This window comes from Brassica napus, chromosome A6 (genome assembly GCF_020379485.1).
Source record: "Brassica napus cultivar Da-Ae chromosome A6, Da-Ae, whole genome shotgun sequence".
In the NCBI taxonomy this organism is placed as follows: Eukaryota; Viridiplantae; Streptophyta; class Magnoliopsida; order Brassicales; family Brassicaceae; genus Brassica; species Brassica napus.
Window position 1 is genome coordinate 18,833,560 of NC_063439.1, and position 16,766 is coordinate 18,850,325.

General features: G+C 36.1%; 4 protein-coding genes across 9 annotated transcripts; 3 read left to right on the forward strand and 1 right to left on the reverse strand.

Moving 5' to 3' along the window:
• The first annotated feature begins 610 nt into the window (after positions 1-610).
• LOC106347935 (diacylglycerol kinase 2) lies at positions 611-4,480 on the forward strand. Its single transcript, XM_013787561.3, has 8 exons — positions 611-831; positions 1,061-2,238; positions 2,466-2,841; positions 2,918-2,994; positions 3,172-3,291; positions 3,383-3,553; positions 3,673-3,810; positions 3,983-4,480. The coding sequence occupies exons 2-8, from the start codon at positions 1,126-1,128 to the stop codon at positions 4,130-4,132; spliced, it is 2,145 nt and encodes a 714-aa protein (XP_013643015.2). The 5' UTR covers positions 611-831; positions 1,061-1,125; the 3' UTR covers positions 4,133-4,480.
• Positions 4,481-5,461: 981 nt separating this feature from the next.
• Positions 5,462-8,191, forward strand: BNAA06G22890D. Of its 6 annotated transcripts, none has more exons than XM_013787562.3 (5): positions 5,462-5,696; positions 6,666-6,728; positions 6,810-7,673; positions 7,757-7,831; positions 7,911-8,191. In XM_013787562.3, exons 3-5 carry the CDS (start codon positions 6,837-6,839, stop codon positions 8,022-8,024), a joined length of 1,026 nt encoding a protein of 341 aa, XP_013643016.2. In that variant the 5' UTR covers positions 5,462-5,696; positions 6,666-6,728; positions 6,810-6,836; the 3' UTR covers positions 8,025-8,191. The 6 variants fall into 6 exon arrangements, with proteins under 6 accessions (XP_013643016.2, XP_013643018.2, XP_013643019.2 ...); XM_022687537.2 differs by having other exon boundaries at positions 5,479-5,696; positions 6,666-6,711; XM_013787564.3 differs by lacking the exon at positions 6,666-6,728.
• On the reverse strand, positions 8,131-9,438 carry LOC106347937 (NAC domain-containing protein 102). Its single transcript, XM_013787566.3, has 3 exons — positions 9,184-9,438; positions 8,821-9,101; positions 8,131-8,731 (listed from the first exon to the last, which is right to left on the reverse strand). Exons 1-3 carry the CDS (start codon positions 9,341-9,343, stop codon positions 8,420-8,422), a joined length of 753 nt encoding a protein of 250 aa, XP_013643020.2. The 5' UTR covers positions 9,344-9,438; the 3' UTR covers positions 8,131-8,419.
• Positions 9,439-13,033: 3,595 nt separating this feature from the next.
• Positions 13,034-15,154, forward strand: LOC125609982. The gene is made up of 7 exons (XM_048781615.1): positions 13,034-13,109; positions 13,219-13,306; positions 13,385-13,439; positions 14,026-14,225; positions 14,313-14,436; positions 14,823-14,879; positions 14,978-15,154. Exons 1-7 carry the CDS (start codon positions 13,034-13,036, stop codon positions 15,152-15,154), a joined length of 777 nt encoding a protein of 258 aa, XP_048637572.1.
• Positions 15,155-16,766: the final 1,612 nt, after the last annotated feature.

The following is a 16,766-nucleotide window of genomic DNA, read 5'->3' on the forward strand; positions in this document are numbered from 1 at the left end:
AATAAAAAACAACGAGAGAATTAGTTTCTAGTTTGTTTTTTTAGGGTAATGATGGTCTTTCATTCTAATAAACTACCCAAGTAGTGCTATGTGACCTGCAGTGTAATTAAAACTCAGAAACTGTCTCTGAGTGTAAATTACTCTTAAAGGCTTCTCGATAGCTTGCGTCTTAAATTAAATTTTCCTTTTTTTAACACCGCCTTTTTCTAGTAAAGGAAACTAGGTCATTGGGCTTTAAATATCTAAAAGTACGGTCTCCAACGTGATTTGTATTATGGAACTAGACGATTTTCTTCTTTTTTTGATAACTTTAAAAAATCAATTTATTAATTGGATGTGATAATCAGTATTAATTTCGTTAAATAATAACTAAAATATATACTTGAATCGTCAAAAATTAAAATTTGTTATTTGTTTGACGGAAGAGATTACGAAATCTAGGGCATGTGGAGTCAAAATTAAGTAATTGGAGTGACGCGATTTCTTTTTAAAGCAAGTGACGTCATAAAGGACTTCCAGTGAGGGGTATAATGGTAAAAGGGTCCAAGCCAACACCGACGGAACAAAAGAGACTGCTCGCTGGTTCGTAGCGCGTATATAGCACCCAAGTCCCGCCTTTTGCTATTCACCCTTCGTTATATATAAACTTTCTCTCTCTCTCTCTCTCTCTCTCCTCTCTTTCTCTTTCCCTTTTTCGGCTTCGCTGGCTTAGAGGAGGAAAAGGAATTGGAGAAAATTTTGACCGGTGCTCGTAAAATCTAGGGTTTTAATTTTACCTCCCCGTTCTCCGTCGTGAACTCCGATCCGATTTTGTGAATTTGATTTCATCTGGTACGCCTTTTAAATTGACTCATCTGTTAGTATTCTCATCAGATCTAGAATTTTTAAGTTTCTCGTCGATTAGATCGGTTCTCGGTTTACATGCCTCCTTGTGCTTGATCTCGTTTACCTATGGTGTTTAATACGCGAATTGTGGAATTGAACAGAGTCAATCTCTTGCGTAATTCTTTTAGGTTTACCTTCTCGCGGATCCTTATTGTTTTGTGTGATTTTCTGGCAGGATTAAAGCTGATATTTTCTACTGGTGCCGTAAGTTATATAAAGATATGACCAATTAGATTTGCAATGATGGAAGTGGGGTTCTCTTTTATTCACTGGTTGATCAATTCTGGGGCTGATAGTCCCTTTATTTTCGGATGGCTTGTAACTGGCTCACTTGGGGTTCTCGCTCTTGTGTACGCGTTTCTTAAATGGCAGAACAAAACTTCTCTTAATTGGGTTAAAGCTGCTGCTAGAGAGAAGAAGAAGGTTTGGAAAAGACTGAGAGTTCCACTCTCTCATCATCAATGGACCGATGATTACGGTTACGGCCCTCAGCCATCTACCTGCTGCGTCTGTCTCTACTCTCTTGTTCCAGGCCAGAACGTTTCTAATAAAGCAGCTCTCAGTATCCCTGTCCACCGGTGTTCTGTATGTGGCGTAGCAGCTCACTTTTACTGCTCAGGCTCGGCGGCTAAAGATTGTAAATGTGTTGCGCAGGCTGGATCTGACCATGTAAGGCATCACTGGTCTGAGAGATGGGTTAACATGGATGATAATGCCGACATGTCTGCCTTTTGCTTCTATTGTGATGAACCCTGTGGTGTTCCTTTCATTGAGGCTTCTCCGATGTGGCACTGTCTTTGGTGCCAGCGCCTCATACATGTCAAATGTCACATGATTATGTCCAAGGAATCTGGTGACGCTTGTGATCTTGGCTCTCTCAGGAGGGTGATTCTCTCTCCAGTTCATGTAAAAGTCAGCGGAGAAAGTGGCGTTAATGGAGTACTGAGTACTATTAAGAACGAGTTAGCTTCGATACGAGGGCAGATGAGAAGAAAGCGAAATAGGGGTAAAAATGGGAATGCCCAAGCTAATAGTGGTAAGCTATTGGAGGATTCAGCTAGCAATCCTGCGAAAAGCCTAGTTAATGGGCTTGTAGTGAAGAAACTGCGTAGAGACAGGAGCATAGATTGCTTAAAGAAGATTTCGGACATGCCAAATGGTAATGGAATGCAAAATGGTATTGGGGCACCTAAACGAAGTAAAAATGCTGCTATTAATTGTATGAAGAAGTATAGCTTGGTTGATTTGCCCCCGGATGCAAGACCGCTTTTGGTCTTCATTAATGCTAAGAGTGGAGGTCAGCTCGGTCCTTTCCTACATAGGAGACTCAATATGCTGTTAAATCCAGTACAGGTAACAAATGAACTTCAGTTTGTCAGAATTCCACTATAGATTTTTTTTTAAAATTATCCCAGTAGCACTAGCAAGTGATGCTTGAAATATGGAATTTATACTGTCTTCTAGTTTTATCGTATCATGTAGTTAATGTTGTCCTGAAGCTTGTTTTCTGTAAAGTAATTGATTAAATAGTCTATTTGGTATAATATCACTAAGTGATAATCTCTTTGGCTAAATTACAGGTCTTTGAACTTGGCTCTTGTCAAGGGCCAGATGCTGGTCTAGACCTATGTAGCAAAGTGAAGTACTTTAGAGTTTTGGTGTGTGGAGGAGATGGAACAGTTGCTTGGGTGCTTGATGCCATTGAGAAGCGGAATTTTGAATCTCCTCCACCTGTTGCTATTCTTCCGTTAGGCACAGGAAATGATCTATCTAGAGTTTTGCAGTGGGGAAGAGGTATTTCGGTAGTTGATGGACAAGGAAGTCTAAGAACGTTTTTGCAAGACATTGATCATGCTGCAGTTACAATGTTGGATCGCTGGAGTGTAAAGATTGTAGAAGAGAGTACAAAAATATTTCCAGCAAGAGAAAGCCACAAGTTTATGATGAATTACTTAGGTGCGTTTATGAAACATTGATTATGTTGGCCTCTGTCTTGGATCATCAAAGTATAGCTGACATTTTCTTTGTTTAGGTATTGGCTGCGATGCCAAAGTTGCATATGAGTTTCACATGATGCGGCAAGAAAATCCAGAGAAGTTTTGTAGTCAGGTACTCATGCTGGGTCTATCTTACCCTGAACTTATATAATATTTTGAGCACCAATATGTGGAAGAAGCTAAGCATCATTGTCATTGGTGTTGTAGGCATTGTGGGTTAATCCAACAATTTTCATTATATAAACAAAACAAACGGCTGATGTATTTGTTTATCTTGTTTGTTATGCAGTTTGTAAATAAATTACGATATGCTAAAGAAGGTGCGAGGGATATCATGGATCGAGCATGTGCGGATTTACCATGGCAAGTCTGGCTTGAAGTTGATGGAAAAGACATTGATATCCCCAAGGTACCGTACTCTAATTTTTTTTTCCAAAAGGCTAACATCACTGTTGTTGTTGCCTCTAGGAACTGATGTCTCTAATTTATTTTCCCTTCAGGACTCAGAGGGTCTAATAGTACTTAACATTGGAAGCTATATGGGAGGAGTAGATCTCTGGCAAAATGATTATGAACATGATGATGATGATAGTTTTAGCATTCAGTCTATGCACGACAAAACTCTCGAGGTTGTATGTGTCCGCGGAGCGTGGCACCTGGGGAAGCTACAGGTCTAATTTATTCCCAGATTGTTCTTTGCTCTTCTTTATGATACTACTAGCAGTATTCCTTATTCAGTGTGAGGTTGAAGGGGTTCAACAACTTTTTAACGCTTGATTCTTCATTTCAGGTTGGTCTTTCTCAGGCTAGGAGGCTAGCACAGGGGAAGGTAATAAAAATACATGTTTCTAGCCCTTTCCCTGTTCAAATAGATGGAGAACCGTTTATTCAGCAACCTGGATGCTTGGAGATAACTCACCACGGGCAGGTACATAATTTCTCACTTCATGTGACAAAATCCTTAAGGCTATGGACTCTATCATCTACGTTATCAAACAATGAAACGCATGTCTGGTACCATTTTGTGGAGTAATAGTAGGAATAAACACTAACAGAAACACTTATGATGATGATGATGTGAGGCTTGGTTTTGTGTTCAGGTGTTTATGTTAAGAAGAGCATCAGATGAACCTAGAGGCCATGCCGCAGCCATAATGAACGAGGTCTTACTCGATGCAGAATGCAAAGGAGTCATAAATGCATGTCAAAAGAAAGAACTTCTTCAACAAATGGCTCTCCATCTATCTTAGAAGAAGAAGAAGAAGAAGAAAAATACAAAACCGCTCAACAAGTTTTGCTAACAAGAAGAGTAACTTACAATCTTGTCTTACCCAACTAGAAAGCCCGGGTACGAGACTTTTTGCTTTGTATCCTGATTTTTTGTGTATTTTTTATTTTTTCCCTTTTTGTGTGTTGTGAAGAGTGTCATCTATAGTGTGTCCATACGAAAGCCCCTGAGATTGGCTTCGGAAAGTGTTAACCAGAAAAACTTTGGTCATATACATACATACTGTGGTAAATTTTTAGGGTATGATACAAAGGCCATGAAGAAAGGCTTAATTTACCTACCCCACATCAATCGTCTTTTCATTGTCTGATATGAGCTTTTTTTTTTTTTTATGTGTCGTATAAGATTCAGTTACGTGTAATTTCCTCAAGAACCTATAAAGCTTCTTTTTTAGGTTCAGCGAAAGCTAGAACCAACTGTGGCTGTCCAAATGTATAAGAGAAACTAAAAACAAAGTCCACTTTCATATTTTTCAAACAGATTCTGCTTCTTTCAGACGTGAATCGATGGTAGGGTTTTGCCAGACATCACTAGTTTAAGCATTCATGTCAAATGTGTTGAATTATTTTTTGAAACGGAAGTAAGAGCAGAAGAAGGAATCTTTTTCAGTGTAAACGCAATGTTCGGTGATTAAATCAAATTACAATTAAACCATCTACTTCAAGTTTTGTTTTGTAAATCAATGGTAGAGCTTATCCAGTACGATTAGATTGTCTACATATACCTTTTTACTTGCTGTATAGATAAATGTAGCAATCAATTATACTAAATCATATATTTAGTATCATATTCTTTTTTGGGTCGAATTTCTTAGATTGGATAATTAAGCTCCTTTCCATCCATTTTGCCACACAAAAGAAAAAATATCTTCAGAAAAAAAAAACAGAATATTTTAAAAAAAGTTCAAGGAAAAAAAAATTAGAGCCAAACGAAGACATATCGTCAGCTTTTATATTATCGGTATAGAAATTTATTATATCCAGACTTTTATTTTTAAATTAACGCTTGGGTTTTCTTATAGGAAAAAAACATTTATTTTCCTTTAATTCTGCTTATATTGTATGGAGTTTCTAGTCAACATACTGATAATTTTGGTATAATCTAAATCTAAATCCAAGTATTCGAAAAACATTTATTTTCCTTTAATACTGATAATCTAAATCCAAGTATTCGAAAAACAAAAACTGTTAAGAAATATGAAGTCAAGATTTTTTCTCCCAAAATGTACTCTAAGACCATTTAATTCGAAAATAAATATTCCAATTCAAAATATACGTATCATCTTATCATCATCTTTTTATTTTTTTATTTTTTTGTTCCTCTCGAGAAAAAAACGTTATATAGTGAAAAGAAAACTGAAAAGAGAAAAAAAAAACACTCAGCTCTCCGCACCACCATGTGAAGGTTGGTGTAGTGGCAAGAAGAACTCTCTCTCTCTTTTCGAATCTGACGAGCATTTTCCTCAATTCCCCAGAATCCGAGGAACCAGATTGCCTTTTCGAAAGCTTCATCCAGATTCGGCGGAGGTTTGTTCATCACTCATCTCCTCCTTATTTTTCTCTGCCTAAGTTTATTGATCCAGAAAAGTTCAAATAGATTTGATCTCTCATTCTTTAGATCGCTTTAAATCTTCATGTACGTCTGTGATTTTGTTCTTGTCTCTGTTTTAGTCGGTGGCTCATGAGTCCAATGAGAGTAAGAACAAAAACTGCTGATGTCATCTTTTCAATGGTCTTCTTCTTCTCTTCCTTAAAATCAGTGGTGGAGATTTGGTAGTGTGATTACAAAAATAATTAAATCTTTCATGGCTGCTTCATGCTGCTGCTTCAGTTAAACCTATTGGAGTAATAGCTTGTTTCATCTGCTTCTGTTAATTAAAAGAAAAATAAAATTAAAAGTAAAGGCTGCTTAAAATCTAACTTTAGTTTTAAAAATTAGAGTTATGGCTGGCTGGCTGGCTGCTTAGGTAAACCAATTGGAGTAATGACTGATTTCATCTGCTTACTGTAGATATTATTTTATAATACTTATGTTAATGTTTTCTTTCGTTTGGATTTTGCTGCAATTCATCATCCTCGGTTACTACCTGGAAGAAAAAATTTATTTGTTTCAGACATCATTTTGTCATTGTTTTTTTGGTCAGTTTCTTCTTGTTTTTTTGAGTCTGATCTCACCATGTTTTTTGGCTCTTCTGATGTCTGAAAGGTTGGGTTGGATCTTTAAGCTGATTATAAATGGTACCTTTAAGCTCCACTTAGTATCACATTCTCACTAACCTCATATCATATGCCTTCAAAGCTCGGTCATCCTTACTAGTTTATGCATTGTTCCTTTTTTTGAATGTAAGCTTTGGCTCCTTTTTCTCTTTCATTTGTTTGTTTTTTTATTCTTTCACTTAGTTCACGTTTTTCTGTCTCTGTTGAAGTGATGTGTTTAGTACCATAAGCTTGTTCTACTTTATGTTTATGACATCATTTTAATGTTTTCACTTGCAGGAGCTCGTTTGAAAAAAATGAAAAAATAGCCCATCTCTCTCTTAGTGTACAAAACTAGATACAGTGAGGTCTTTTTAATGTCTTGTTAGGCCTTTTTAATGTCTTTAAAGTAGATTTTTTTTTCTTGTTTGTGGTCTTGTGAAGAAAGAGAACTTTTCTTTTCCGGGCTTGATGGGTAAAGAGAATCAGTTGGAGACAGCAAACTGTGGAGTCAATGATCACGATTCTCCACCCGTCAAAAAGGAGGAACTAGCAACTGAGGCACGTTACAGTACAGACAGTGACTCTGGTTTGCCGACTTGTCGTGTATGCCATTCTGTAGAATCCGACAGACGAGGAGACACCGCCTTGGGGTTTTTGGGGATCACCCCTCCCATTCCAGAAGCTCGTAAAAGCAATGCAGATGATGTCAGCAAAGATACAGAGGCTGAGCAGAAGAGCTCCATCGTCAAGAGCAATGGGGTAAACCCCATTGACATCGAAATGGGAATCCAGCAGCATCAGGATGCATTGCTTGAGCTTGGATGTTCGTGCAAAAACGAGCTTGCTTTGGTACACTACGCTTGTGCGCTCAAATGGTTTCTCAACCATGGATCTACTGTCTGTGAAATCTGTGGGAATGCTGCGGAAAACATAAAAACTGCAGATTTCAACAAAGTGGTTGTCGCCTTGAGAGAAAGAACAGCTGATGGAGGAGGAGGAGATGCAAACTCTGCATTGCCGGTGAATATAGAATCAACTATAGATGCTGATGAAGTTGCTGCAATTAGAAGGCAACGACTTAGTGAGATATCGTCCTGGTTTGGTCCCCATTCCCTGAACAACAACAGTAACTCTGCTGCAGCTTCTCAGGCTATGCCAGAACAACCTTTAGATGCTGTGAACTTTGGGGTCTTGCCTGCGGAAAACCGTGCAACTAAATGGGCTGTGGAAGGTACCGGGATTCTACTTGCTACCGGTTTACTCACTGTTACTTTGGTCTGGCTCATTGCTCCTCGTGTTGGAAAGGTATGTACATCAATCGAAACCGTGTATCTAGTTGGCCTCTCTGTACCGTTTATTGGGTGTAACGGTTATTTTAATTTGCGCAGAAGACTGCTAGGAGCGGACTTCATATCCTGCTTGGTGGTCTATGTGCTTTAACGATAGTCATCTTCTTCAGATTCGTAAGTGAATCATCTCATTTTACATAATTTTCATGGCTCTTATTTTACTAATTTACAAAATAAAAAAAATTGAAAACAGGTGGTGCTGACCAGAATCAAGTATGGTCCTGCACGCTACTGGGCAATCTTATTCATCTTCTGGTTTCTTGTGTTTGGTATCTGGGCTTCTCGTTCTTCTCACGGTGACTCTTGACCCATCTTCACCATCTCTCTCTCTTCTCTCTCCTCTCTCACTGCTCTACGCTCTCTCTTGTAATCTTATTTTGGAGAAAAAAATGTACATTGTTTCATCATCAAAGTAAAATAAGCTCATGCTCATTGATTATGATGAATATATAAATATATGATTTATAATGGTCACTGTTGCTTGTACAGTTCCTCTGTTTTCACTTCGATATCTTTAGACATTTATAACAAACACAAAAATCGAATCTAGCTGAAGAGTCAGATCAACAAGTGGACACCAATTCTGTAACTGTAGGGCCCAAACTTGGTTTCCGGGTCAAAATCCGACACCGAGTCCCCTCGTGTGCGGTGGCTAGATACTCTGAGAAAGCTTCAAGTTCAACCTTTATGCTCTTTGTAACTTCACCCCTGATGACCAAAACTCCATTTCAAGAACGGCTTTTGCTCCGGCGAGTCTTCGAACGGTGTGGCGAATTCCGACTGATACAGAAACTGAGGGACAAAAGGGTCATTTTGCAACGTGGAATCAAACATGAACTCGTCCTCGAGATCATCAACCCATTTCGACTCGCAGTTGTCAGAACACGTGCCGACGTCTGGTGAAATCACGTGACTTGAGGAGTCCGACGTACTGATCGTAGTCACCACCGCCGGATAACACTTCTCCATTGTTCCTTTCTTATTGTAAATCCGACATAAGACCCAATCATCAAGCTGCAAAATTTTCCGACAAAATAATCACCTATCATATGCATCCAGACAAGAACCAAAAAAAAAAAAAAAAATTAAGAAAGCGTACGTACTCTCAAGCTGTTCTTCTTGTTGGAAGAAGCAGATCGATCAACATTAGCGAGACGATACTCATGCATAATCCAATTCGTCTTCACCCCTCTGGGAGCTTTCCCGGCGTAGAAGACGAGTGCTTTCTTAATCCCCAACGTCTTCGGTTTACCGATCGGTTTATCAGCTCCAGTCGCTTTCCAATAACCGGTTCCAGCAGACCGGTTTGGACGCGAACCGTTTGGGTATTTCCGGTCTCGAGGTGAGAAGAAGTACCATTCTTTCTCTCCGTACAAAGCCATTTCTGAAACAAGATTCCATTTTCAGTTCAAATTCAACGATCGAATTATCAAAGAGAGACAAGCCTCGTGGTGTTGAAGTAATACCTGGAAGTTCCCATGGGTTGAACTTGTACAGATCAATCTCTGCGATTACCAGAACACTGATGGGCTCCGATGCGCATCTCCGGCAAAGATAGAACTTAACGAGCTCTTCGTCCGTCGGGTGAAATCGGAACCCCTCCGGTAAATTCAACTCAGCCTTCATTATTTATGTGGAAAGGTTCTTTTATCAGCGTTAACGTTTAGTTCACAAGCTTTTTATAAAGAAGGGGTTCGTGGACTACACGTGTGAGAGATGGTTTCTTGACACGTTTGATTGAACTAACTGTTTTCTTTTCAACGTCGACTGCGCAGACTACTGAATTTGCACGTGGCGATGAATGATTGGATAATGGGTGTACAGAGTGTGTGATGTCATTGCTTACGTCAACCGCACGAATCTTCGGCTGCTTCTCGGTGTAAGCAAGCACGTTGTTTTTCTGGTCAATGTATAGAGTTATGACTTGTGAGTGGACTGCGAAGAGTATTACGGTACGCTTCCCCGCACAGGATTACTTTATGTTCATCTGATTGCGCATGTCATTGGAATATTAAGTCGCACGCCGGCTTATACGTACTTTGTAAAGCTACAGATGCGATAATTGACAGTTTCTTTGACTAACATCCTTGTGTAATATATAATTGACATCAACGACATTTTATTTTAAAACATGTTTTAATAAATTTTTTTATTAAAGAATGTTGTTTAGTAGTTAGTTAGTTATTTAGTGAGTGACTGATCTTCGTAGCGGAAAAGGTTGGTTACCGATCTTGTTTTATAGTTGAGTCTTAAGGTATATATTTGGGAATTGAAAGACATGGATAATGGACTCTTATATGCTCTTAGGACGAGAAACAATATTAATTCAATGCATGAGTAGTATGTTTGTCAAAATCAAGTAAAATACGAACATAGTAAGTAAGCATCTCGTGCCAAAATAGTGTGCATTTGTGGGCGAATCTTGATCCCCTTAATATTAAAGTAGGAACATAGTAAGCATCTATTTTGGGGTCTCTCTGTCCTTGGAAACTGTGGCTTATGCGCTAGTGGCATCGAGTCACATGACCATCTTTTCTTTGGTTGTCCTTACGCCGTTGATATTTCGACCGTTACTATGGAAGGTTTATCTCTGCTCCTCCTTTGGACCTTCCAGCTGCGGTCAACATGATCTCGCAATATCAGAGACAGTTCTCATCGCAGGCTACACCCATTATGAAGTTGATTCTCCAAGCTGTGACCTATGGCCTATGGCATGAGCGCAATGCTCGGATTTTCAGGGATGTCTCCTTACCAGCGGGGCCTTTCTTCAAGCAAGTGGACCGAGGGCTTCGTGACAGGCTGCTCTCTCTTCCTCCTTTCCCGAATTATGCACATTCTTTCCTAGAGTTGTACTTTTGGTTCACTGATCCTTATAGTTAATTGCTCATTCTTGTTGTTCGTTGTCTGTTGTCTCCTTCTTTCTTCTCTTTTCTTTTTCGTGTTGTAATAAGTTGCTCTGCAACATTATAAAAAACAGAAAATCGGTATAGAATTTAATATTTGTACCAAAAGAAAAAGTAGGAGCATTCCTACAAACTAACCTTATGTTCATGTATTATTATCAAAACTGCAATTTTCTAGGTGACAACACCATATTCATTTTCACTCTCTAAAATTAAAAATCTACTCTTTACTAGACTTATTACATACATTGCCATTAGATATTAAATTTGCTATCACATGTTATAGTCGATTTCATATTAACCTTCTTATTATGTTTTCAAATATACCGGTGAATAAACAACTAATGGCATTGATTCGTTTTTTTTCCTATAACAAATATGCGATCTTATAAACCCATAAAATATATCTAAGATGAGTCAAACTAAGACTCAAAAAGTAATGCATTTTGTGGTTGAAAACGATTTTATTAATGGAATTTTTATCTCATTCTTATTTCTTCGACTGCTGGCCAGTTATTTACCTGTTACATAAAAGACAAAGTTACATACATTATATTTGTCAGCATAGTAGTGAAATACTTTATAAAACTTTTGTATAAACAGTTTACCTTGATTGTTGGCTTTTAGCCTTTACACATTTTTTTTGTATATTGTTTGTCAAGAACAATCCCTGGTAATACAATGTTCCATTAGGTCCATCATTACAATATGATATAATTCGATTTAATAATTGTGCCAGTCCATATTATTGAAGGAGTTTGACGCCGTGTTGTTTTGTTGTAGTGTTCTTTGTCATTTTTGTGTATGCAAAACTACAAAATTTTCGTAATGTTAACTTTAATAACTTTACGAACTAACTTAATATCCCCTATATATTAATTATGGAGCATTCATAATGCACAACCTTGAGGAGCATGCTTAGCTTGCAGAGCTCCTCGGTTTTTTTTTTTAAAAGTGACCGACTGCATAGAGATTACTGAGCGTATAAATTAATGGAGCACATCAAACTATAGTATATAGAACCGTTAATGAATATGGTAAGTCTCTTATAAAATCAACGTAATTGATTAATATATTTATGGGTACAAATATTTTGATGTTTTTATAATAGTATCTAATCCGCGTAGTTGTTTAATTGGAAATAAACAAGCTTTTAGGAAAGGAAGTTTTTAAACGCAATGCCATACATGTGAACATTGCCTAAGTGTTCCTTAGTTGTACGATAGTTCAAAAATGTAATTATAGTTTTTTTATTCTTAAGCTTAACGTAAGATATGGAACAAAATAGCACAAATCGTTTGGTTATAATGTTCGTTTACATTAGTTACGTTAGTCTGCATCATTTGTCTGTCGAGACATAGAACATACTTTTTTTTTGTAAAATTTGGACATTCACATGTTTGCAATTTTATTTTAACATATGTCAATGTAAAATATATTTCAAATTTAAGATATCGACAAACTGTAAATGAACTTCATAGTACTATATCGTTAAATGACATTTTTAAAATTTAGTCTATAAACGAATAAGGGAATTCATATATTTGTAGATTTGTAGAATTAGTATATGTCCAATAATCGTTTGTGGGGCGGGGAGATTTAATTAATTTTAAGTTATTACAATGTATTTATGACTTATAATAAATGTGCACATATTTATAAATCGCTTATATTATTTGTGCGTCAGGTTGGTTCATCTTTATATGGTTATCATCAAATCATAATTAAGTAAACTATATATGGAGTATCAAATTTATAGAAATATTGTATACCTATATTTAAAGTTGATCTATCAAATCGCCAACCAATAATATTAGTGGTATGTCTATATGGTAAGTATGAAGAATAATTAATTTGTGACCTAAACGCCTCCTTTTGCACGTCTAGTCTGTATATAAATAGGGTGTGTATTACGGTTATGTATTTTCACGTTTCAAACAAACCTTCTCTCAGTTTCAAAGCGTTAGCATTCTTAAATAATGGCAATGGTAGCTTTCACCGGTGTCTTTGAATTGAAACCGTTCAAAACCATGTGAAAAATCAGAGTGAAGGTTATCCGGCTTTGGAAGCAATTCTCTGCTTCTGGTGGGCTCACTATTGAAATGGTTTTACTCGATGACAACGTGAGTGTACATCTTCATATTATACAGTTTGTTTGCTAAACTGTTAACGTTTATATTTCTATTCATTAGCTAATGTTTTCTGTTTTACATCATCTCAGGGGGACAAGATCCATGCCACTGTCAAAAAGGATTTGGTGCAGCAGTTCGATCCATTCCTCTCTGAAGGGAAATAAAAAATTATCATCAACTTTTCCCTTACTCAAATGTGTGGATCGTACTGATCATTAAGCCACCAATACCGGATTGGTTTTCTTTCCACAACCTGTGTTAAGATCTGCCAGGAACTACCAATGGCATTGACTGGTTTAGACCCCGTCAATTTTCGTGTCATACTCGATGGTTCACTCAACCCTGACTATTTGGTTGGTGAGTTTATGTTATAACCTTCCTAATACCCTATCTTTTTAGTTCGCTTTTTGTTCAGGTTGACTGATATAATTTACTAAATTGTTGTGTTTTGATACATATATATTAGGTCAAGTTGTTGAGGTTTCGCATATGGATGTGATATCTGTGAACGGTAAAGAGACACCAAAGATTTCTTTGGAGTTACGTAACACAGAGTAAGTTCGCATCAGATGTGTTGATTTGTTTGCGTTTAATATATTGTGACTGATATATGTTGATATTTTTAATTGCAGCAATGAACGACTTCCTGTGGTACTTTGGGGAAAGTTCGCATCAGATGTGAATGAGGCAATTCAAACCCGAGGAGAAGATTCAATCATCTGTATATAGAGGTTTTCGAAGATCAAAGTTTGGAAAGGTATACTTTATATGTCTTTGTATGTGTATGGTCCTTTATTGAAGGTTTGAAATATATTGTGTAATAGTATATTTGATATTATGTATGCAGATGATCGAAGTGTCTCTAATGCATACAATGTGTGTGACCTATCGTTGAACCTTGATATGCAAGAGGTGGCGCATTTTATTTCGTTGTAAGAAATAGTTCTCATCTGTCTACAATTATTTTCATTGATATTAATTATCATTCAATATTCACATATTTTGTTACACGTTAAAGTATTGGCTAAATTATATTTTTTTACTCAATTACAAATAGGTTGCCTAAGGATGGTCATGTCTTAGCAATAGTGAAGCCTAAAAACCAGTGCTATGGTGTCCAGTCGTGCTGATAAGGATGATTTCTTTGTGTGGACTCCTAGAAAAACAATTGTTGAATTGTTTGAAGCAAAACATGTATTGGAACGACTAATTCTTTTTAGGCTCTATTTTCTTTTCAAATCTGTATTTCAAACAAATTTTATGTTTCTTCCAGCTTGAGGCATACACAGTTATGTGCACTATTGTGTCAATTGATTCAGACATGGGTTGGTTCTATCTAAGTTGCAACGTTTGTGCCAAAAAGTTGTTGGTTGTCCCTAATGATGATGTTGATGATGAAGATGACGAGGATGACTTGGGGTTCAAATATTTTTGTGTCAAATGCAAAGTTCATGAACCAAAAGTAGTTTTAAGGTAACCTATTATAAAAATTAAATTTTAATTTACATCCGTGCTATCTGTTGTATTAATTTTTCCACATGGTGTTCTATTATAAATAAGGTTCAAGTTGCATATTGATGTCATTGATCATACTGGTCAATCTAAGTTCATGCTATTTGATAACCTTGCTTTTCAACTGCTTGGTAAACCTTGTGCTGCCCTAACTGGATTGAAGACCGAAGAGGTAAACTATGTTCATATTGTCTTGCACTTTCAATATCGATAAAATTAATAATATAAAGTCTCTGAAGTATATTTAGTTTGGTCTGTGTGATGGATTACTAATGTGTTAAATTATATATGTTTTAGACTGAAGAACCAGTTATGCTTCCGCTTTAACTAATTGATTTGGTTGGAAATACTTATTTGTTCAAGATTGCTATTGATTGAGAAAATTATCTGTATAAGCATGATCATAGCTAGCCAAAATTTGATTGAATAGTTCGATACTAACGGTGCTCCAGTGGTGATCTTATTTATTTCTTTCATATAGAATTGTACATTTTACTTTGACTATAGTTGGTTATATCGTAAACCATGATGACTAACGCGTGCTATTTGTTTTCTTAGGATGCCCTTAAAGACAGTGCAAATCCCACCGAGTCCACATTGTCTAATGTAACCGAGGTTTGTATAGATATGTTTTATTCGTTGGAATGCTGTCTACGATAAGTTAATTTTGGAGCATTATTGAATGTTGTAAATTGTCGTCGGTTTATGTTAAGGGTTCTCTCGTGTTATGTGATAATTCATCTCCTCCAGTTGAGATCCCCGATCTGACACCAGCTAAACGCAAAGGAGAACCCGTTATTAATTTAGAGGATGCTTATGATCAGAACTCGGTTACCAAGTTGGCATGTACCATCCGAATTAAGAAGGAGAAGGATTCAAAAAGTGGCTAATTGGTTTGATTAAGTGATTTTCCAAATGAGGCTTTCATGTTTCGGTGTTTTTGTTCTTAGTAATCTCAGTTTGGAAGGTTTTCTTAACATTTTAATCATTATCTATGAAATCCGGATTTGCGGATTTCAAGATTTTTTTTTATATTTATAAAGGAAACCTCAATTCTATTTATTATTGCAGTTTTTTTCCTATATTTTAAACAACCAGTTAGTTTAGTAGTATGCAGTAGTAGAATATAATAAAGAAATAATTTTTGCACTAAAATAAGAATATCATAAATACCCTGAAATGTTAAACCGCATTAGTTGCTTGTGTTCATATACAATGAGCAATACAGTGAGTTTTCTAATGTCCGGATCATATTCTCGAAAGGGTTAACATCTTACTACTCTGAATCCTCAGTAATTTATCTATTCCACAAAGAACTCCAAAACGATTGGATAACCTATACGGTTTACTATTGAACCATATTACTGTGAAGTCTCTTTTTTTGAACTTTGTAACTCTTTGTGATCAGGGATTGGGGATATCGAATTTACATGAGAAGGTAATGTGAATTTGATGTTAATTTAAAGAATAACATAAACTATTGAACTAACATGTTCCTAGCTTCCGTAAACAAGATCGGTGTTGTAAACCTAAATGTTTGTCTCTGTTGTTTTCTTCATTGTTGACGGCTTGGAAGGATTCCTCTCGCGAATTCACATTATACAGATGCTACGAAAGTGAATGAAGCCTATTTAAATTTATTTAGGGCCTCATTACCTTATAAACATAATTGTATGTTTTTATATAACATTTTTAGACGTCTCTAAATTCTCACAGCTTTTCTATACAATAAAAGTTGTGCAATTATTAAAACAGCCACGATCACTCATAATAATCTCTACTAATAAAAGAGAGCTTTTGAGGCTCCATAGGGCGTCCACATCAGCGGAAAAAATTTCTCCCGAAAGATGACACGTGGCATAAAATATAGTTTTACATTTTAATATTAATTATTTTCGAAAATTGTTCTACTAATAAAAGAGAGCTTTTGAGGCTCCATAGGGCGTCCACATCAGCGGAAAAAATTTCTCCCGAAAGATGACACGTGGCATAAAATATAGTTTTACATTTTAATATTAATTATTTTCGAAAATTGTAAAAAATATGTAAACATACAGCATTAAAAAATGGAAAACTACATTAAACATATGTAAGATTACTATTTTATACTTTATATTTAGTTAATGTCTATATTTTATATTTTAAGATAGATGTTTAAATCTTTACGTATTTTTCTATTTTCAATGTAAAACGGCAATGTTTAATAGAAGAACTTGGACAAATAGTCAAACATATTTATGTTTAATGTAGTATTTCCATTTTTATGTTGTATGTTTTACATATATTTATTATTTTCGAAATTATATATAATTTTTTTTTTTATAAAACGGTAATGTTATATTATGGAGATAAGCCGTCTTTTTTTTTAAAGTGAAAAATAGTAATCTTACATATGTTTAATGTAGTTTTCCATTTTTTAATGCTGTATGTTTACATAATTTTTACAATTTTCGAAAATAATTAATATTAAAATGTAAAACTATATTTTATGCCACGTGTCAT

Excerpts from the sequence above, each read along its gene's own strand:
- LOC125609982 (XM_048781615.1), top strand. The coding sequence starts at position 13,034 with ATGGCATTGACTGGTTTAGACCCCGTCAATTTTCGTGTCATACTCGAT. Across the intron at positions 13,110-13,218 it reads CAACCCTGACTATTTGGTTG|GTCAAGTTGTTGAGGTTTCG; the intron begins GTGAGTTTATGT and ends CATATATATTAG. Across the intron at positions 13,307-13,384 it reads TTGGAGTTACGTAACACAGA|CAATGAACGACTTCCTGTGG; the intron begins GTAAGTTCGCAT and ends TTTTAATTGCAG.
- LOC106347935 (XM_013787561.3), top strand. The coding sequence starts at position 1,126 with ATGATGGAAGTGGGGTTCTCTTTTATTCACTGGTTGATCAATTCTGGG. Across the intron at positions 2,239-2,465 it reads TGCTGTTAAATCCAGTACAG|GTCTTTGAACTTGGCTCTTG; the intron begins GTAACAAATGAA and ends GCTAAATTACAG. Across the intron at positions 2,995-3,171 it reads CAGAGAAGTTTTGTAGTCAG|TTTGTAAATAAATTACGATA; the intron begins GTACTCATGCTG and ends TTTGTTATGCAG.
- LOC106347937 (XM_013787566.3), bottom strand. The coding sequence starts at position 9,343 with ATGAAGGCTGAGTTGAATTTACCGGAGGGGTTCCGATTTCACCCGACG. Across the intron at positions 9,102-9,183 it reads CAACCCATGGGAACTTCCAG|AAATGGCTTTGTACGGAGAG; the intron begins GTATTACTTCAA and ends ATCTTGTTTCAG. Across the intron at positions 8,732-8,820 it reads ACAAGAAGAACAGCTTGAGA|CTTGATGATTGGGTCTTATG; the intron begins GTACGTACGCTT and ends AAAATTTTGCAG.
- BNAA06G22890D (XM_013787562.3), top strand. The coding sequence starts at position 6,837 with ATGGGTAAAGAGAATCAGTTGGAGACAGCAAACTGTGGAGTCAATGAT. Across the intron at positions 7,674-7,756 it reads TTGCTCCTCGTGTTGGAAAG|AAGACTGCTAGGAGCGGACT; the intron begins GTATGTACATCA and ends TAATTTGCGCAG. Across the intron at positions 7,832-7,910 it reads TAGTCATCTTCTTCAGATTC|GTGGTGCTGACCAGAATCAA; the intron begins GTAAGTGAATCA and ends AATTGAAAACAG.